General features: G+C 40.7%; 1 protein-coding gene across 1 annotated transcript in view; it reads left to right on the forward strand.

Moving 5' to 3' along the window:
• The first annotated feature begins 222 nt into the window (after window positions 1-222).
• LOC119476003 (A disintegrin and metalloproteinase with thrombospondin motifs 7) overlaps window positions 223-22,350 on the forward strand; it is a 104,888-nt gene continuing 82,760 nt past the window's right edge. The window contains exons 1-4 of the mRNA XM_037749173.1: window positions 223-776; window positions 6,335-6,702; window positions 17,405-17,588; window positions 21,721-21,920. Coding sequence (XP_037605101.1) covers window positions 653-776; window positions 6,335-6,702; window positions 17,405-17,588; window positions 21,721-21,920 — 876 coding nt within the window. The 5' untranslated portion in view covers window positions 223-652. The remainder of the gene's footprint in view (window positions 777-6,334; window positions 6,703-17,404; window positions 17,589-21,720; window positions 21,921-22,350) is intronic.

The raw sequence follows: 22,350 nt of genomic DNA on the forward strand, positions 1-22,350 counted from the left end.
TGTATTCACATGACTACAGAGGTTTTTTCAGGTCAGGAACCTCACTGAACTTCCTTCACCACTTTCTACAGGTTGTGTAACAGACTGCAGTTTCTTCTGATCTGTCATCACTTCTCTGACCCCAAGTGACCGCAACAAACATCCTAACTGGTCCTCGTGTGACCCAGTGAAAACTCAGAGGACCTCAGTAGTTTTGGGAGCCAATTGGATCGAAGCACCATATCGGATCTATTGGAGCAGCATTCCCCTTTAAGCCCCGCAGAGCAGCCCTGCTGAAAGATAGCCCATTGTCTTAAGTCCACCCATCTGTGGGGGTGGCTCTGCTGCTGCGCCGAAACTTTTTGCAGAGAAACATTTTGAAGCTGTCACTTGGCTGCTGGTAGGAGACTGATGGAGGACACAGAGGACACAGCAAACATTAAGAGTGGAAACAGACTGAGATAATGCATCAGAAGCAGCCCGAGGAGGCAGACCATGTCCAGGCCTGAGAGGGAGAAGTTCTCTGGGACTGTCACAGTTTAAAGTGCATGCTCGCAACAAAGCGAAAAAAAAAGTGCATCCAGCCCAGATGGAAATCATTTAAATTGACAATCGACGCGGTGTTAAGAAAGGCATTAAATGTTCCTTAAATACAGGCCACCGTCCTGACAAGATGACCCGTTTGGACTGCGGGTTTTACGCGTTTGGACACCTCCTCCTCCTCATCATCATCATCATCATCGCGCTTCTGACGCTCCTGGAGAGCTGCGCAACTCTGGGATTATCACATGAACCAGGTTAGTGAGCACTGAACACAAAACATCCAGGATATCGCCACGTCCTCTGCTGTTGTGGCTGCTTTTGTTGTGCACATTTGCTTCATCTAATTGAGGCCAGCAATCCTCACTGACTGAGGAGTGGAGGCCAGCTGCGACTTGTGTTTACAAAGCATCTGGCTGACCATAGCAGTTAAATCCAAGGTTTTTGCAGCTTAGTCTGGTGGCTGGTGAGACCTTCTTTCCATTGACTCATCAGAGGTTTAAAAGCATCTGCCCTGCCCTTGAGCCAAAGTACAGACTCCCAGTGTAGCAGACACTGACCTCTGACCTTCATCAGCGAAGGTCAGGAAACAGAATTTCTCTTCAGGATGTATCATTGTCATCATGGAGCTGGTTTCCAGTGTATTAGTTTCTATAGGCCCTGTGGATATCATCACATCAGAGAATCAAACCTCTCTGGTCTCGAAGGAAACACTCCCCACATTTTCATTCTCTCAGTCTTTCCTTTGGTACAATTCACATTTCTCCTGAGATTACAGGTACAAGCAGAACAAAGAGTCAGTGGATGTACTCTGTCTCATCCTGTATAAATCAGCTGCAGCCCTTGAGAGGTAAACTAAAGTGCTGTTAGGCGTTATAGACGAGGATGTGTCGCTGAGGGGAGGAACCTCCCAAACACAGTAACGATTTCAGGTGATGCACATTGGCACAGGGAAGTTGATCTTTAAAGCAGCAGTGGGTAGAAATAGAGCAAATATGATTTTAAAAAGTTATTTTTATGAATCGGTCACTATATCCTGACAGTAGTGCATGAGACAGGTAATCCCCGTCACTTCACAAGACATGGGAAACCTCTGTTGGTCTGGAGGAGCTGCAGCAATTATTTCTGCACAAACGTCCACTGTACATTCACTAGATATTCTCAGAGCTCAACTAACTCTTCTGCAGTGTGTAGTGTGCGCCCATGCATGTGAGAGTGGAGCGAGCTGAGTGAAGGCAGGCAGGCAGAGGAGCAGAGTACAGCAGAGACTCCGGTCCTGGAGACCAAAGCTACAGTCTCCCCTGCGTACTATGACTGCCGCCAACACTGTTTAACAGACGTGCTTCACTAGATATAACTTTGCGGTTTTGGTGCTTCCGTGTAGTTTGTGTTGGAGTCTTGTCTGAACAGCGTAGCCACACGCGAGCGCGCATATTTGAGCTCGCATGGGACACCGACTCAGATTGATTTATACATGTAAGAAGTTACAAACAGTTCCTTTAACATCTGCTGCTCGCATAGGGTGGAGAGGGCTCTAACAGGAAGTCCAATCATTTTGGAGCAGACTTTGACTGTGCTCTGCAGGCGGTTTCTGTTCTGAAGGCTGATGGAGTGGAACCAGCAGGTGATAGAGAATGTCATGATGCTCTCAATGAAGGAGTAGTCGAATGTTGTGAGGATGTCCTTGTTGACCCCAAAAGAGTTGAGCTCCCTCAGGAGATATTGCCGCTACTGGCATTTCCTAAGGATCTCCTCTGTGTTGGAGGCAAATTTCAGCAGATTATCAAAGATTGTGCCCAGGTACTTATACTCCTCAACAGTCTCTACAGACATCCCTTGGATAGTAGTGGTGACTTCCGCAGCCAGATCCCTTTGCTTGTTGGAGAACGTCACTACCATCTCCTTGGTCTTGTTCACATTAAGTTCCAGGCAGGAGTTGTCACACCACTCCACAAACTCATAAAGAGCTGAGCTGTGGTGCTGGGAGGGGCCTGAAAGCAGAGATAGGAGGACTGTGTCAATTTGGCTGGTTGGACCTGCAGTCGTCAGTGTAGAGGATGAAGAGCAGGGGTGAGAGGACACAGCCCTGCGGGGAACCAGTTGACTCAGTTACTCAGTTGATTAGTTACATTAAGACAATTATTTTTTGCATTACAAGTAATCTGAAAATGTACGTTTAAATATGCAAATGAGGCATTATCTAATGCTAACTATTGGTGAATTTAGGAGAAATCTACAGATGCAAATAGATAAAGTAGTAAAATAAACACCTAAATGTGTATTTTGGATGTTTTCTTTTCACTAGTCTGAAAGAAGTCTCATATTTGATCAGTGCATGAAAAACTGTGTCTCCCCATAAAATTAATAGGAACCTGATCAGTGTTGGACCTCCTGGCAGCCACTTAAAGACCCCTGGTGGTCCCAGACCCCACACTCAGAACCACCTCCTCCCAGCCTGGCTACTCATGCATTTATAAGCATTTTCTTTTGCAAGTCTGATGGTTTCTCTTAATAGATTTTCACATTCCTTTCCTTTCCTCGTGGCAAATAATTGCTTAATGAAAAGCTGCAATGAAGTCTCTTGGATTTATAATTAACATCTTGTGTGTATTTTGTTAATTAATATGCTACATGGAATTATGGGGAAAATCCTTCATGTGTTATGAAATACCTCACATGAATAGGATCCTCACACATGGAACTAGACAGCACGCCTCCATCAAGACCACATACTGTAAACATGTACTGTACATGTTTGTGGAGTAAATATTTAGACAATTTGTAATCTACTTCTGGATCCAGAATTTCATCAAAATGCACATAATGAAAGACAGCTATGCTGATTGAATGATGGCAGCCGTGACTTTTGCAATAAATCAAATCGTTTCCAGGAATATTATTATGCTTAGTTCAAGACTGAATTGTGAAAATTTTAAAGTGGAAACAGACAACTTTTCAACTTTTCCCCCCGAGCGGTTCCAGGTGGTATTATCGCTGCCGCCGCTGTTGCAAAGACAACCGGATAGCTTTCAGTGTACCTCAGAGCCTACAGTAGCAACTACCAACAACACAAGGCACACTACGTTTCGTTTTCCACCGTTCCTCTGGTTGTTCTACCGTCCGCCATTTCTGCTTCTGGGGATAGTTACTGCAAAAAACTTACATTGATACTCTTTGGGGAACGCTACCGATAGCTACCGGGAAAACAAAAGTGCTATCCTCTTCCTGTTTTGGTTGCGCAATGGTTGACGCACGTCCTTTGTGCCGTAGATCGAGCCTTCGGTTTCCTGGGAGATTGTACCCGGTGGTGATATTACGAATCCTACCATAGCGAATACTACTCTGTCTCTGATTGGCATCCCCTGATATTCTTACCCTAACCCTAACTAATCTCATTCCTCATGCCTAAACCTAACCAATCCAACGAAGGCAGCGAGTACTAGCCAATCAGAGGCAGAGTAGCAGAATTTGTAATTAAGTGTCCTTGTGGCAGACAGAATTGCATAGTGAAAGCAAGGCTTATAAGGAACCAATCTAAACGCCGATGTTGTCATTATTCTATAGCCATTACATTGTGCAATCAACATTTACTTTGTAATGATAAAGCAAAAAACTTGTCTATTGCAATTTAAGTGATACCGACTCATGACTCACTGACTTATTGCCACCTTTTTAGTTTTTGCTGTAGCTTCTAGTACTGTATGGGTGAAGAGCCATCAGGTTTTCCTGCGCTGTAGCTGACAGACTGTAGGCGTTCATGAATAAAATTGTGAGGTGACCTTACAGAAGGTAAAGACTTTAAAACATGAGAGTTTATCTTGCTCCTCATTCAAGAGACATTCCAAGCAGCTGGTTGCCAAACACATCATCTTCCTCAGATCTCTCTGCACTGTTATATTCATGAAAGTATTTTGGCAGATAATCCTATGCAGGTCTGAATGGAGAGAGACCTCGTTTCACCTCGTCACAAAGCTGTGTGGAATCTGTGTTTGCATTCTGCTCATTTCTTTTGCATGACATTAAGCTAATGATGGTGTTATGAGGTCTCAGGATGGTCTTTGTGCCTTGACAGATTATCTATGTCCATGCACAGGCAGCGTGTCTGGAAATTCTGATGCTACAAGGATGTTATTTGTACTTTGAGTATATGATATGATATGATAAATAATATGACTACCCCCTAGCAAAAATATCTGAAAATTCACATGGAAAATTAATCATAAAACACAATTTTAAAGCATTATGTCTTTTGAATACACCGTCATGTAGCAGGAAAGTTTTCATGATAAAAAGAGTGAAAACTTGTCGCTTCTGCTGTGACATCAACCTTTGTTCTTTCTAGGTATCTGTGTACTACACATGGTACTAGAGCTGCAATGATAATTCAACTAATTAATTAGTTGTCAACTATTAAATTAATCGCCAACTATTTTGATAAGCGATTAATTGGTCTGAGTATTTTTTTGAAGAAAAAAGACAATGTGTTTTTTCACTCCTCTATGACAGTAAACTGAATATCTTTGAGTTGTGGACAAAACAAGACATTTGAGGACGTCATCTTGGGCTTTGGGAAACATTGATCTACATTTTTTCACTATTTTTTGACATTTTATAGACCAAACAACTAATACATTATTGAGAAAATAATCGACAGATTAAAGCTGCAGTGGGCGGAATTGGAGCAGGTAATCTGAAAAATGATCATGTGCCTCTGTGTCCTCCGGTGCTCCTAATGGCATCTGCAAGATTTTACAGACTTGAGGAAAACAACCAATCAGAGCTGATCTGGAGTCTGACGTCTCTGAGCAGCTGTCAATCACTCGCGACCTCCGATCAAACAGTCAATCTAGTCAGCGCTGATCAAATATGAATCAATATTCTGTTACGTTAATGCCTATTTATCTCCTCAAATGTTTTCAGAAACATCTTGTAGTGTACTGTTTCGCTGTAAAATGAGAAAGTTTGTGACCCGGCAGCCATGTTGAGATCTATTGAGGAAATACCAAGCACCGCCCACCAGCCGGAGCACAGTCAATAGGAACGCTCTCTCTGAAATCACGGGCTAGATTTTCTAAAGCCTGAAAACAGAGCTATGAGGAGGTGCAGAAGTCTAGTTATCTCTCAGAACACTTGAATTACAATATGCTGAAAGGTTATTATGGAATTTTTGCCCAATGATGCCAACATTTTCTGCCTACTGCAGGTTTAATTTTAGAGCCACACCTCACACGTTTTCCCATGTGTACTGAAAGTGCATAACTAAACATATCACTGATTATTCAGTGTAATGAACTCAATTAAAAAGATATGCAATGTTGAGCAAGACTTAATCTCCACTGAACAATGAACTGGAGACGTTTTGTCGTGGGACAAATGTGCACTACAGTCATCAGTAATATTGTTCCCATCAGCCAGGCTGCTTGTAATCCCTTATTTTCTTTAAATTTGCTCACCAAAGAGATCTTTTCATACTGCCTTTCATGCTGCTGATTCAGCTACTTCAAATCACAGGAAACTAAGGAGTATTATTTTTATCAGAGGAATGAATTTCACCAACTATATCAAACCTGCTGAGAATATACAGTCAGAGTAGGATAGTAGACAAGAATCCAATGCTCCTCTGTATACACTGCAGCTGTATTCAAACATTAAGATGCCAGATGACAGATGAGACACCCATATGGGTTTGTTTAGAGCTTCCCCAGTTTTGTTTACAGCTTCACAGCCACATTAATTATTTAATTACCCTCATCTTTCCCATGATTTATTAACCCATCCTCTCTTACATCTTCTCTTCCCACCACGGCTTTGACAGAGAGCCTTCTGCGGGATCTGCCTCAGTATGAAGTGGTTCACCCCACTAGAGTGGATGCCAGAGGTCACTTCCTGTCCAACTTCCTGTCTCACCACGCTCGCCGCGTACAGCGGCGGGAAGCCTCGGAGGGACCGGCGGACGTAGATCGAGTCTTCTACCAGTTGTGGCACAGCGGCCACAGTTTGCACTTTAACCTCACCCTCAACCCACACCTGCTGGCCCCGGGCTTCCTGACGGAGAGGAGGTATGGCGGCCTGGATGGTGCCCAGATCCGTCCTCCTGGATCCTCCCAGTGCCATTTCTTAGGTGAAGTGTGGGATGAGGCCATCGGCAAAGGAAGCGCAGCCATAAGTACCTGTGATGGGCTGGTGAGTAACCTTTTAAAAGCTTGAAGTGCATTTGAAGTTGTATCCAGATGTAACTTAAAGGCAGAGGTGTTAGCTGCAGCAGAGGGCTCTACTCAGAGCTGAGTTAAGTGACTGTTATAAGGAGTTCATATCAAACTGTGTAAATGGATGTTCAGACCTCCTCTGACAACCCAAGGGTCATTTAGACAGCTACACACCCTGGATGGATTTTCCACAAAACATAGGTGTGTCTGAAGGTCTCTGCTATTCAGACTTGGAACTGAAGTGCTTTACTCCAGCCAGAAGATGTATGCAGTCGGACAATTTGTTGAAACCACAAATTGTCCCTATTTAACATCAAGTTTGCAAGCAGTGAAGCATATACTGTATATACTCACACCTGCGAAACCAACTATATGCTGTGTTCACATTACGAGCAACATAACGGCCAAGTGTGACCAGCTACATTGTCGGCGAGTCACTGTTGAAGTGTTGCTCAAGCACCTGTTAACATAGTTATGTCGTTAAATAGCACTGGGAACTGGCTAACGGCATTTGTTTTTTAGATGAAACGGAACAGAGTGAGACAAAAACATATGATTTGTTGACGCTTCAGCCCGTCAATGGAGCGCTAAAAAAAGCGTGTCCGTAAAAAAAAGTGTCGGGCGTCTATGGCAAGCCGTTTCAACATTTAATCGAACCACACTCCTATCTGTAATTACATTTTAGATATCCATAATCAGTTATCCTAGTCAAAATTGTCTTCTCACTTGTCAGACTGGTAATTATAAAGATATCCACAATAACATTCTTACATGTAGAAATTGTATTTCAAGATATCTACAACTTTGATTGTACAAGTCAAAACTAAATTTAAGATATCTTTAAATCCTTAAAAAGTGTAAGTAGCCGTTTTAACATTCAACAGCTAGACTGAATACGTATTGCACATATTCGTTATTCAATTCTTCCAAGTCAAAAAGAACATTTAGATGTCCACAATGACATTCTTTCTGGGACAAATGACGTCACTTTCGTCATTCAAGTGTATTGGGATTTCAACTTGTGTGTATCGGGCTTTTAATTGTGGATATCCGTGACATTTCTTTATGTATTTTGGATATTCAAAATTGTATTATGGAACGTTTTTCATTTTGGATATCTGAAATTGAAATTATGACCAGTAACAATTGGATTGTAGATATCTGAAATGTGAATTTTCCCGAGTAAGAATTGTATTGAAGATATCCAGAATGTTCATTCTAGATATCAAAAATGAAATGTGGATATGTGAAACTGAAAGCCCAATACACAGTTATGGATATCTGCAATATACATGTATATCCAGTCTAGCTATTGAACGATTAAACGGCTTTCCATCAGTTCGTAGCTTAATGTCACCGGCTTCCATTGAAAATGACTTGTAGCCTGTTGTTGTGTCGCTTGTAGTGTGAACTCAGCATTAAGCTTTGTAGTAAACGTTTACTACACGTCCATTTTTCTATTAAAGTATTCACCGTGTAACTGTTGAGGCTGAAGAACATAGTGACATAGCCTTCAGTGCATTCACAAGATCACAGCAGGAGTCCAGCTATGAGCCACAATTTGCACGCTCATACTGTATTCAAAGACTGAGCCTTCGAAATGCAGCCAGCCATTCCTTTTCGTGCTCTGCCTCTGTGATCGTGCTCATAAAGGAAAGAATGTTTAGACCGCTAAAGGAGATGTCTGCGATCATCGGTGCATTCAGAGATATTAAATTGACAACAGACTATTTTTAATCTTTGACACCGAATTATCACAAATGCTGCATGCCCATGTAACACAAACACACAATGACATTCACCAGCTCTCTGAATTGGGAAATTAATATGATTATCACTGAGATCGATTCATTCATCAGTTATCACAATGAATTATTAATGACAACCATTCTTAATAAATCAGGCTACTATTCGATGTTCTTGACCGTTTCTTATTTTTTGTATTATTTATAAAAACAGCATATTTTATTTTTTTATGTTATTACTAAACAGCAATTTATGGCTTTTTTTAACATCTTTTTGTTTCACACGTACTATTACAACCTGCTTTATCACTTATTATACGCAATGTGTCCAGGCCTTTTTCACAGGAGACATTTTGAAATGTCAAAGTAGGAAAAGCTCAAGTGTAAATACTAAAATGAATGATGGCTGAATGTCATCTAGATGCTTCACATGCTTTCAAGGTCCTGGTATTGTGCATGCTGGCTCACTGTGGGACACTTGAATAGAACAGAGACAACCTTAATGCTTTTCCTTCTATGACAGGTCAAAATGTCTGCTGTGAAAAAGGCCAAACTGGTTGAGGAACTGTGTTGTATGTTACCCCCTCTTCCTCCCTGCGTTTTCTGTCTGCATCTTGACTATACATTATCTTTTAAAAATAAAAAATACCCCAAAAAATACTCTTCAAAAAGGAGAGAGAGAGAGAGAGAGACAGAGATGTCTGGCCACCTCAGAGGTGTGGACAAGGCGCCTTTTCTCAGAAATTGAAACCAGCATGAGTCTGAATTCAGAGATCTTTCCGTGCATATCTTTTGAAGTTGAGTGACCACCTTAAAGGGATAGTTCGGATTTTTTGAAGTGGGGTTGTATGAGGTACTTATTCATAGTCAGTGTGTTACCTACAGTAGATGACGGTCAGCACACCTCCAGTTTGGAGAAGCGAACAGGAGTTACCGCAAAGAAGCAAATTAATGTACTGCTGTGGACGGGGCCGGCAGCAAAATGTATTTTAGCCACCTAAAAGAAAGGCTCACCTAAAAAAATTAATATCAGTTCAAGTGTACGCTATATTTAGAATATTTTCACAGCTTTACCTTGCCGTCAGACAGCCCTTTCCAATGGGTAACTGAAGCCGTTGTATCCATCTATGCTCTCTTCAAATTAGGGATGTCACGAGAAACCGATACTTTGGTACCAAGTCAATGCCAAAATTCTGAAAACGTGATGGAACTCGTTTTTTTACAGTACCGCAGGCACCATGTTATTGTGTGACTTTAAAGGGATAGTTTGGATTCACCAAAGTCACACAATAGCTTCTGTGCTGGTACTCCTATCTGTTTCCCTAAACTGGGGGCCTATACTGACTATGGAGAAGTACCACATACAACGCCACTTAAAAAAATCCAAACTATCCCTTTAAGTTGCCACTCTGAACATGGCACATTGATTATATAAATAAAATATGTTTCTTCAAGCAGACCAAATTCCCATTGAGACAAGCCCTTGTAGTTCTCTATTCAGTGTGCTTGATCATATTCAGCTGTAAAGCCAGGGTTGGCTTAATCGAACGCCAGACTTCCCAGACTCCACTTAAAGTAAACAATCATTGCCTTTAGCTTGTAAGAAAAGAAAGTGCCATTTTAGTTTGTTATTGAGGGTCAATTCTTCCATTGATCCATACCTTTTCCCACAACAGTAAACAGAGTTCTGATTGACTGAGAGATTGCTTTATAGTGCACCTAAGGACGTTCTCTTTGTGAACTTGGCAAGCATAGTCATGTAAATACAATCTGAATAGAACACCATCACCACCTTCGACACCATCCATGGATTCATGTTGTTTAAGGCTTATCCTACTCTCTCCACATCATAGGAGCTTTGTCGACCCACGAACCAGGACAGAGGCAATTGTTGTCTCACTCTTAATCCATTTAGTGATCCGCTGCCCACTGTTACTCTCACGTTTTTCATCTCAGCTGTCAGAACTCGACACGGCCTCCTGGTGCTAGATTCACTCTGCCTCAAGGTTATGTGTGTACAGAGATTCTCCTCCACTCACCACAGCCTCATGGTCTTCCTGATAGCTTACTTGTGTCTGGTCTCTGTTTGTGAACTTCTCACAAAGCATTTCTAACATCAGGCGTATCAATGACTTCATGTTTTTGTTCACTACACCCTTCTGTTATTAACTTTAAATGCTGTCATGCACAAAAATCTCAAAACAAAAGCTCCTTCTGACGAGCTGGAATCTCCACATCTTGCACCCATTTATACCCAGTTGACACACAGTTAGAGTTTTATAGATCGCACGTCTTACCAGCTCTAATGTTTAGCTGTGTAGTAGCCGAATGTCTTGACCTTGTCTGCATGTATTAAGCTACAGCTGCATGATTCATTAGGCATTGAGCAGGTATACTAAAAGGTGCCCTTCAGAGGTTTCCTGTAAACAAACAAAAGTTACGTTTATATTCAGTGTTTCTCACCAAAACTTATTGTGTGCATCCTTGAGGTCTTTTCGAGGTCTCTCCCTCCTCACAAAACATTTGCAAAGCCAATTTTTTAAAAGGTATTTGAGATATATTGTTTATATCCATGTTTACTTGCTTGCGTCTTTGCTTACACATTGCTGTATTTCATGGCACATTATGTTCACCTGTGGATCAGTGGAATAGTGGGAAACCACTGGCAGGACTGTGTACTAAGACGCATGAGACAAACTCATGAAAAAACTGCTCCACAGCGCTAATATAGGTCATAGACTGCTTATAAGAAGTGGACGTAGTCACCGTGACGTCACCCATTGGTTTGTAGACTGACGTTTTGAAGCCCCGAGTTCGGCATTTTGTCCGTCGCCATCTTGGTATTTGTCCATTGCCATCTTGGTTTTTTGCAACCAGAAGTGACACGAGAGAGTGGAGCTAAGTACAACCGAACTCTGAATAAGACATTTTCAGACGACCAAAATGTTACAATTAACTTTCATGAACTGAAAACACACTGTGAAAGATTTAAAGTGGTAAGATAAAAACAACTCCCAGACTGGACAACGGTGTGGTAGCGACCTGTCAATCACATGGTAGCCGCGCCCTAAAGCATCCCCTGCTTTATGGTCCATCTGACTCTAAATGGGACCATAATTTACCAAATGAACATCATGCTGTACTGAAGAAAAGACTTGAAACTAGTGATTGAGACCATAAACTCATGTTTACAATGTTTACTGAGGTAATAAATCAAGTGAGAAGTAGGCTCATTTTCTCATAGACTTCTATACAATCAGACTTCTTGTTGCAACCAGAGGAGTCGCCCCCTGCTGGCTATTAGAGAGAATGCAAGTTTAAGGCACTTCAGCATTGACTTCACTTCTCAGAACCGGAGGTAGCTCACTGCTAGAGGTCAAAAACTCCACAGGGAACCTTTAATGAAGTGGTTTCTTAGCATGCACATAACATATAAACCCTAATCCACTTATTTTCATCCGATTTTAGAGGAGACCAAATGTAATTTGACACACTAAAAATAAACTTTAAAGGCATTTTATTTCATAAATAATTGTTAATCTTTTGCAGACATTCACTTTCTGAAGTCTACAACCCACACACTTCAGCAGACACATGGTATCCACATTGGTGGTGCTCTGCCAGGCCTGTACAGCAGCCAGCTACACTCTTTGCTCATTTTGGGGCTTATTGCCTTCAGTCTGGTCTACAGCAAGTCAAACACACAATCAGCTGGACTGACGTGGCCAGTTACGACCATTCTTCTGTTTGGCCCCTAAATCCTCTGTGATTTTTTTGTCTTTACATTAGGGATTATTGTCCTGAAGATTATCCAAAGCTTCTTGACAAACTTGAAAGATGAGCATTAATGTTTGTCTGTGATTAATCAACATATTACATGTGTGTCTTTGTGATGGAGGAGTAATGAAAACTGCTGACAGATGAGGAGAGAGAGGCCTGTAGATTCTTTCTATATTGCTTGAGGTTTCTTTGTGTCTTTGTGGATGTTTTTTGTTCTGGTGTTGGAGCTGTTTTGTAATAATGACATGTCCCAGATTCTCTATTTGTCGTTTCTGTTTGCGCCCTATTCATGTGGAGCTGAAGAAAAGCGGTTGGTTGTTTGGAGGAGCTGAGTGTTGTACAAGCTGGTACCTGATAAAGTAGCTGCTGTGTGTGTGTGTGTGTGTGTGTGTGTGTGTTAATGTTCTAAAACACAAGTGCTGATTCTCATCTGCTTTATCTTTTAAATCATAATGAGGTTTTATAAAATGTCACTTTCACTTGAAAAGGAATCTGTTATCAGTAAGTGTGGGGTTTACTTATGTACAGTAAACTGTATATGTGTAGCCTGTGGGGCTTTAGATAGCTAAATATTCAAACTCTATGATTTAAGAAACCTGTAGTTTCATCGTGGCAGGAGAATGAGTCATCGAACCAATCAAAGAACTACTTTAGCAATCAACAGTCTAAAAAATTATTTTTTAAAGGTGCTAAATGTGAGATTGGGAGCATTTCTATTGCCTTAGCACGGCTCTCAACATGGCGATCGCTGAGATGGTGGCCTGCAGTTGATGGTGCTAACAGGGAAAAATACGGCAACAGTGTTTACAGCGTGTTAGCTCTCGGGGGGAACCGGAGGGTGGGTGCTATGCTTCCGCAATGGTGTCGTCAGTCGGGACGGCGTTATCAGCTGTAATCGCCGTTTGAGAGCAGTGCAGAGCGGCGACCATGAGCTAGCCAGTTGGGCACACTCACATGCACTAATGTCCTTTCCACGCTTCCCATTCATTGTATATGTAAGCAGCCGAGCAATGCATTCTGATAGCGTAGAGTTGTGGTTCGAGAGTCGGACTGTCACGTTGGCCGCTACTCATTTGCATAAAGTTGAGGTCTAGGCTACTTTATGCAAATCAGGGCAGTCCGGTGCGACTCGCTTCCTCTGGAAATCCGCCTAAAATGTTTTCAGAAACACATTTCGGTGAACTATTTTCATAATATACGAGAAAAGATTTTCCAAACCAGCTGCCATGTTGGTTCCGGTTTTAAAGCTGGGAGCAGCAACCCACGAGAGAAAGCGTTCGTCCAATCAGGTGCCTAGTTCCCAGTGGCAGCCCATCAAGCATCCAATGCTGGAAAGGGAGGTGATCCTGTAGACACGTACCTTAACATGCACTAAAAGTCAAGCGTGGCCAGCCTGGTTATGCAAAAACAAAGCACAGAGAAGCTCTGATCACAACACACACAGAGGGAGCATGACTTCATTCTCTGCTCAGGTAGCCATTACTCCTCTTTATTTTTACATAGCACATAGTTGTTTGCTGCTATATTAATGCTCTAGATATTGTATAGAGCACTTTTAAATGACTAGTGATTACTGATATATCTGTGTACAACTAAAGAAGCATTATAAGAGATAGCACACACCCCTGTGGATATTTGGTATGCGTTCAGTGGAGCGGCACCTTCCATCCCAACCTTCTGTGACCGATTACTGAGGAGGTTAGGAATCCATAGAAAGAAAAATCAACCAGAAGCCTTTTTTTACCAGAATATGTGGCTGCACAATAAAACATGCTAATAAGTATATTTATTTTCACATTATACTCTTGTATCATTGTGCTCTCTTACAGTTTGCGTCATTACAAAACAAAATTGCTTTATTTTCATGAGCACAAATTATAGGTTTTTCAAGCATCTGCAAATAGTATCATCATTACCTTTCAAGTGTCCTCAACATTAAAGAAAAGCATATATACATCTACGATCATTCATCAGAGAGATAATATCTGACATACTGTTGGGATGCACACCACGCGCATACTGTATGTATGAACATACTGTCTTTGTACACCATGCACATATGTATGTGATGGTGTACAAAGGCAGTTGTTATACCATTTGATTCTTTATGGTATCAAAGCAAATGTCAACGTGTCAACCAAAGCCTGTACAATTTGTACATCCAAAACACGTAGATAGCAAGATCCATGTTATAAAAGTGACATATCACTGTTGCTGAACCATAAATGTGAAATTAATATACTTCTCTTTTTTACTTGAAATATTGTGCATATTAAAAAAATAAATGTTTGTCTTGCAAATCAAGTCAAGTCAAAGCGTTTATTGTAAGGCTGTCAAAGTTAAAGCGTTAACGCAAATTTGTTTTAATGCCCCTAATTTCTTTAACGTATTACTGCAGTCGATTTTTCCGTGGTTGTAGCGGGCTCAGTTTTAAAGCTAGAGTGAAGATCATAGAAAACCTAAGGAATCCATCAGTACCAACCATGTCATAGCTTGTCGCAAAGGAGATTAAATAACACTCCAAACAAAGGAAAAACGGGCACAGCCATTTTCAAAGGGGTCCCCTTGACCTCTGACCTCAAGATATGTGATGAAAGTGGGTTCTATGGGTACCCACGAGTCTCCCCTTTACAGACATGCTCACTTTATGATAATCACATGCAGTTTGGGGCAAGTCATAGTCAAGCCAGCACACTGACACACTGACAGCTGTTGTTGCCTGTTGGGCTGCAGTTTGCCATGTTATGATTTGAGCATACATTTTATGCTAAATGCAGTACCTGTGAGGGTTTCTGGATAATATTTGTCATTGTTTTGTGTACATTTTGAACAGATGCAAACTTTTCGATAAATTTTCGATTAATTGTGATTAACTATGGACAATCATGTGATTAATTGCGATTAAATATTTTAATCAATTGACAGACCTAATTTATTGTCATGTGCACTGCACAGTTAAAAACAAGTTTTGATGTTTATTGAAAGTCTTCCTTTGTCTTTCGCTGAGAGCTGTTTACAAGGAAACACAAAGTATAAGAAATAAATACAAGAAAATAGATATAGAAGAAGAGAACATTATGTACAATATACAATACAAATAGATAGAGAATAATGCTTTGTACAATATACAATAATAGAAAAAAAGAACAGTGTAAGTTTTGTTGAGGTGTTATATTTCTGAACCATGTAGTGTTTGTGGACGCTGTTGCTTCAAAACAAACTGGATCTTATTTATTTCTGCCTATAAATATGTGTATTTCCATCAGAATGTGTTCCTTGATGCGGTGGGATGCCACAATCCTGCAAGGTTTGGGTCAGGCTGAAAAAAACAATAACGTAACAACTCAATGAGTCACTGGTAGAAAAAAATGTTGCAGATGTTTTGTTGGTGACGGTGGTGCAGAGACAGCACTAACAAACAAACGGTGTGCAGGGATGAAGGTCAGAGCAGAGGGTCACATAATGGAAAGCAGTTTATACAACTCAGTCTATATACTGTATAAACATTACAGCAATGTATATTACCTAGTGGGGTGTGATTATAACAACAGTGTTTGCATTTTCCCTGTGTATTTATGCTAAAAGCACAAATCATCTGGAGTAAATAATGAGTAAAAACACAGACATGCTGCTGTTTTGCAGATATTGTGAAATCAAAATTACAGACACCACATGGGTACAAATGAATGTAATAGAAAAACTACTACACAGGATTTCATTTCATTTCACCTGCTCCACTGCATTAGTCCAGTCAGTGCTGATAATGTTTTTCAGAGATAAATTAAAACAATTAAAAATAGTCTGAACATCCAATCCTTTGTGTCAATGTCCAGCTTAGTCTACATTTTAAAGCTGCTCTAGCTTTGTTACTGTATGTGTAAGAGATGGGAGTAAAAGTCCTCTTTCTCTACTCGGCTCTCTCCATGTGGGGCCGTACATACAGTATATATATATATATTGCAGCAGCCCTCCTGTCTGAGCTTCAGTGACTCTGTGACAGCTGAGGGAGAGCTAATGGGAGCAGAGGGTGGACAGGAATTAAATATAGGGCGAGGATGGTCAATAGAAAAAAGGAGTGGGGCTACTGGAATTTGGATTTGGCACCGTGCCGACATGGTTCAGGGTGCAGTAATTTATATGTGTCTTTGACATCTGATCTTTCTCCCGTGTCAGTCGCGCCCTGGATGTCTACAGCAAAATCTAAGACATCAAGCTGTTTATACTGTTTCACTAGAAGATTACTGGGTTTAGTCTTTGTGTGCTGAAGACAAATCAGTGTTGTGGGCTTTAGCTAATGAGGACAAAATATTGTATCTACTGTATAAAAGAACGGAAAGATGGAAAGATTCCTAAGTTTTGTGTAATTTTCAGTATTGAACACTCTCAACGCTACCTGCAACCCCTTCACAGTAAAGGACACCTGCTGATGTGATGAGTTTGATTAACAGCATCGTCACTCATTATGAAAGTAGTCAGCAAAAAAAGAGAGCAAATGTATGGATGGTCACACTAACAAGACATTGCAAACATTCATTAAGCTGACAATATTGCAGTGGTTTGATTTAGATAAATTTAGATTGAGATAATAATAATAAAAACAAATTAAAAATACTTGTTTTGTGAATATTGTACTGTGAAAATACTATATTGTAAAACCTGTGTGAGGATACATAGGGGATGTAGGGTGATCTATTAATCTGCCAGTTATTGTGTTGGTTAATTGATGAATAACATGGTGTATAAAACATCAGAAAAATATGGAAAATAGCCATCACAATATTCTAAAGTACAATGTGATGTCTTCAAATTGTTCTATCCGAACAACAGTCCAAAACCCGAAAGTATTCCGTTTGTTGCAACAAATTCTCACATTTAAGAACCTTGAACCACCAAATTTTTTATAATTTTTGCTTAAAATAATTATATTTAACAATTAATCGATTATAAATATAGTTTAGTAGTTAATTTCTTTCGATCAACTATTTGATTAATGACTAATTGTTGCAGCTCTATTGCGGCTGAAGATGAAATAAAATACACAAAGTACATTGTTTTGTTTGATAGTGCTGTTGAAATATGAAGCTATATTTTGTAAATAGCTCAGTATAAAGAGATGAAGAAAACTGACCTACAGCCCGTCTTCTTTTTTTCCAGACAGGGCTGTTCAGGTTGTCCGATGAAGAGTTTTTCATTCAGCCTCTGGAGACGTGGAGTGATGAGACCTCAGCATCACAGGCCCACGCCATCTACAAACGCCACGCGTCCCCTCCCTCCTGGAGTCCAGTCATACAGCCCATCTCAGGGAAGCAACCTCTCAACGGTACCTGTGGAATCAATAGTAAGGCACCTTTTTCTCACCACACCCACACACAGTGACACTATTAACAAGTTTTATAATACTTCAAAGTTGTTATTCGCTCCTTGAAATTGACTAAAAACATCCAGTCAGATGGCATACTGTACGTGAGAATCAGTCCGTATAATTAGCCGACATCATACCAACTCGTATCCACTAATTACACACACTGAGCACTGACTGATGAGAGTGGCGCTGATGAAGGATAAGATGTTCTTGTCTCTCGCTTGAGTCTGTCTCTGGCTAATAATTTGCAGTGATCAAAAGAAAAAAAACTTTAAAGGACGTTCGTTTTTTTAATTTTTTTTAAAGGGACTGTTTGTAACTTCTTACATGTATAAATCATCCGGGTTGGTGTCCCATGCGCCCTCGCATATGCTCGCTCGCGTGTGGCTACGCTGTTCAGACAAGACTCCAACACAAACTACATGGAAGCACCAAAACCGCAAAGTTATATCTAGTGAAGCTCGTCTGTTAAACAGTGTTGGCCGCGGTCGGAGCACGCGGGGGAGACCGTAGCTTTGGTCTCCAGGGGCGGAGTCTCTGCTGTACTCTGCTCCTCTGCTCCTCTGCTCCTCTGCCTGCTTGCCTTCACTCAGCTCGCTCCACCTCACGTGCATGCACGCACACTACACACTGCAGAAGAGTTAGTTTAGCTCTGAGAATATCTAGTGAATGTACAGTGGACGTTTGTGCAGAAATAAATGCTGCAGCTCCTCCAGACCAACAGAGGTTTTCCATGTCTTGTGAAGTGACGGGGCTCCGCAGCGAGAAACGTTATCGTCTCCGACCGGGTGCTGATGTCTCCCTCCGACCGCGGTCGGGAGGCTGAAACAGGAAAAGCCAACACTAGGATCAGCATTGATTCATGGAGAGACCTTCGTCTGGTCAGCTAACTTTACTGCCAAGCAGCTGAAATATAGAGTGATATTGTGGTTTTAGCTGACGTGTGTCGCCTCACTGTGTTGAGCGATGCTCGTTCATGTCTATTTAGAGCGAGCACAAGCACGAGCCCGACGCTGACTTTCGCTGACCTTACGGCCACATGTGTCGCTGTTAACAAGCATTTCTGATTCTTACAAACAGTCCCTTTAAATGGAAACGTCCACTCTGCAGTTGCAAAAAGCAGTGACGTAGGTTACCAAAGCAAGATGATCAAAGCTAATCAATACGGTTATGAATAATGTGAACCCTAGCACTAGCTGAGTCAGTGTTAGTTGTGCTACGTTTGGAAATAACTGAAAAGACTTGGATTTTATAAAGTGGGGTTTTATGTATACTTGCGCTTTCTGCGAGGTAAAATTACTGCTTTTGTTAATGTAGTCTGGTGGCTTTGAAGAGATCGATATAACGGCTTCAGTTCCCCATCCGGAAGGTTGTCTGACAGCGAGGTAAAGTGGCTGTGTACGGGAGAAGCAGAAAAACACATTTTAGCCACCTAAAAAAAATTAAGATCAGTTTAAGTGTACGCTATATTTAGAAAAATATTTTCATCACTTTATCTTTACATCAGACAGCCCTTTCCAACGATATATTGAGTCTTTATATCACTGTCTTCAAAGCTACCAGATGAGATTCACAAAAACAGTAATTTTACCTCGCAGAACACAGGAGTTGTTGGTCGGTTAGTTTGTTCGTGTTATTGTGTGACTTTCAGATCCGAACTAACATATTTCGTCATGGATAGATGACGATAATACCAGTCCACAGCAGTACACCACTTAGCTTCCGTGCCGGTACTCCTGTCTGCTTCTCCGAACTGGAAGCATGCCAACCGCCATCTAAGTTACTGTATGTAACGTTAATTCACTGACTATTAGGATGTACAGTATATATATAAACTGTATATGTAGCAGCGTCATCATGCAGACACCTACGTCAGGTCACATGGGTAAAAGTTTATAGAAGGGCTTGGGAAAATGACGCTAAAACATGTTCGGATTTGAATACATAAGGAACACCACTGAGAAGCTGCAGAAGGATATAAAAACCTAATAAAATAAAAAATAATGGACCTGACCTTTAAAGTTTAGTAGCTCATAAATCGCCAACTTCAAATTCTGAGTTGCCTCAATTTACCCTGACAGAAAATGGAGCGTCCTTGACAGCCAAGAAAATGGACTTTGAGTTTGTGAATGGATTATTAGGAATTTGCACATCTTTTATCACACGAATCAGTAAAAAAAAAAAAAAAGAAAAACATTCCTGTCTCTTCCTGACGTCAATGCAGCGATTTTTATGCTTGTGGGCACCTGCTGATGTGAATCAAACTGCTCACAGAAAGAAATAGAAGTACAGATTATCAGAGCAATTACCATACTGTAGGTAGACGGATGGATATATACACAGAGATGGATGGATGACGACAGTACCAGTGTGGACCAAAAGGAGTACAAACAGAGCTGCTGACACATATGTAATTTTGCGTGATAAGGCTCAAAGTAGGATCTGAAAAACGACTTTACAACAACAGGTAAGTATTCAATATTCAGTGCTAATGCAGTATTCCAACCAGTGTAATTAAAAATATAGACTATTGATTATGTCTACACAAAAATGGACAATATGCACCAAATTGTATTTAACCTTTATTTGACAGGTTAGGGTGGCTGAGCATAGGCATGGGTCATATAGATACAAATCCAACATTACTGTACATATATGTAATTTTATATTGTAATATCAATTTATATTTTGAAATACTTGTTTATGCATAAATCAACCAGATCAAAATGTCTGTTTTTGTCTAATCCAAAGAATAAATAAATACCTGTCAAATCAAGAAACTTCATCACAATGATGGAAATATCATATTTAAAGGGGCTATATGTAAGAATAAGAAATTGCTTAACAGTAACACCTGTGTCCGTTAAATCAATGATAGTCAACGTCCTGTTGCTTGCTCTTGTGCTCACACTACATAGACGCAAGCGAGCATCAGTCAAAACAGTGAGGCGACACACACGAGACTCAACATGATTGACAGGCATCATGTTGGTTAACATTAGCCAGCTAAAACCACAATATCACTACATATACATTAGCTTACCTGTCCAATAGGACCAGCTTGGGGTCCGTTTTGATATCCAAAACCAAACGAAGGTCCCTCCATGAATCGACGGTCCGACCAATGTTGATCCGAGTTTTCACCCCGATGTCAGTCACATTCCTGTTTTGCAAGACAAGCTTCACGAGATATAACTTTTTTTTTGTGCTTCCGGGGAGTTTGTGCTGGAGTCTGAGTTGTGATGGGGGTCATTTGTTGGCATTAGCAGACTCCATTTCTGACTGAACATTAGCTGCAGTATGGTTGCACACTGTTAGCCCGTTAGTGGAGCTGAAGAGAGTAAAGGCACTCGATTTTCCTGGAAAAAACGTGCGGGGTTCTTCATATTAAAAGCCGTCTACAGGCTGAGAAAGTAGAGGAAGGTCTCATTTTTTAAGTTAGGTTACAACCTGTTCACACATTGGCAATAAAGAATTATTAAAAAAATGCTTCCATGAATCCTTTAATTGCAGTATTGCCCACACTGGTTTGCAAAATTGTCCACACTGGTCTGATAAACCCCCTACAGTATATGGCCCACACTTATAGCTTAACACACATGCTCTTTTACAGAAATGTACTGTTACTATAAATAAAATTATTATCATTAATGGAAAAGATTAACCGACAATTAACAAGGTACAGCATCACCTAAAGCACTCACAGGCAGGTTGAGGAGGATTAATGAGAAATGTCTTAAAGCTACAGACGGTTATTAGTGTTCAGATTTCCAGGCGGTATTGCAGATTATTCCATCATTCGTTCTGTTAGACTGCTGTTGGCTAAAATGACAAAACAATGTAGTTTCTGATTGTATTCTTCCTTCAAAAACAACATTATGAGTTTAATTTATTCCAAATTATTAGTTGTTATTTAAACATTTGAATAACTACTACTCTATTAACGTGATATATTAATAAAGAGAGGAAGAATAATAAATGCAGTGAGGCCATTAGCAGGTTTTTGGTTCCAAGAAAAAACGGCATGTTAAAATTCCTACCTGGTGTGCTATGTTGGCATATGCTGTGCTTCAGTAAGAACGTTTCAAATGTCTATTTCTGTCTCCAGATTCCCATCAAAGTTTTGAAGACACTGAGAGACAGCGGGAGCGGTGGGAGCAGCGGCAGCAGAGACGAAGGAGGAGAATTCATCAACGCTCAGTCAGCAAAGAGAAGTGGGTGGAAACGCTGGTGGTGGCCGACCCTAAAATGGTGGAGCATCATGGGAGCAAAGCTGTGGAGAGCTACGTCCTGGCTGTCATGAACATTGTAAGTCTGTGAAACCTTAACATTAACTTTTCCATGCATCAAAATGCATGTTGTTTGAATTATAATTTCATTACCAATTTCAACCCACTTGATCTCCAAGCTTTTATCAATGCACACAAAAGTTTTGGGAAAAAGTCTCATTCATGAGAGGATTGATTCCACCTTTGTGTGTCTGCACTTTAAATATGACTTTTGAGCTAGCAGGCAGTGGTCTCCTGCTGGTGGCAAGGACAAAGCGGAAATACTACTTAGCTCTACTTCTTTGTCCTCTCATGAATAGGCATTTGCATAGATTCATGTTTTTGCCCGTGGGTGTGCAAATTTTGTGGATCTCACCAAGGTGATAATTGTCACAAAATCACTTTTATTGTGTTTGCTTCAGTAATTACTAACAAAATGTTACACTGCTCTGCTACAAATTACAACAGGC

Source organism: Sebastes umbrosus, chromosome 2 (assembly GCF_015220745.1).
Source record: "Sebastes umbrosus isolate fSebUmb1 chromosome 2, fSebUmb1.pri, whole genome shotgun sequence".
Taxonomy (NCBI): domain Eukaryota; kingdom Metazoa; phylum Chordata; class Actinopteri; order Perciformes; family Sebastidae; genus Sebastes; species Sebastes umbrosus.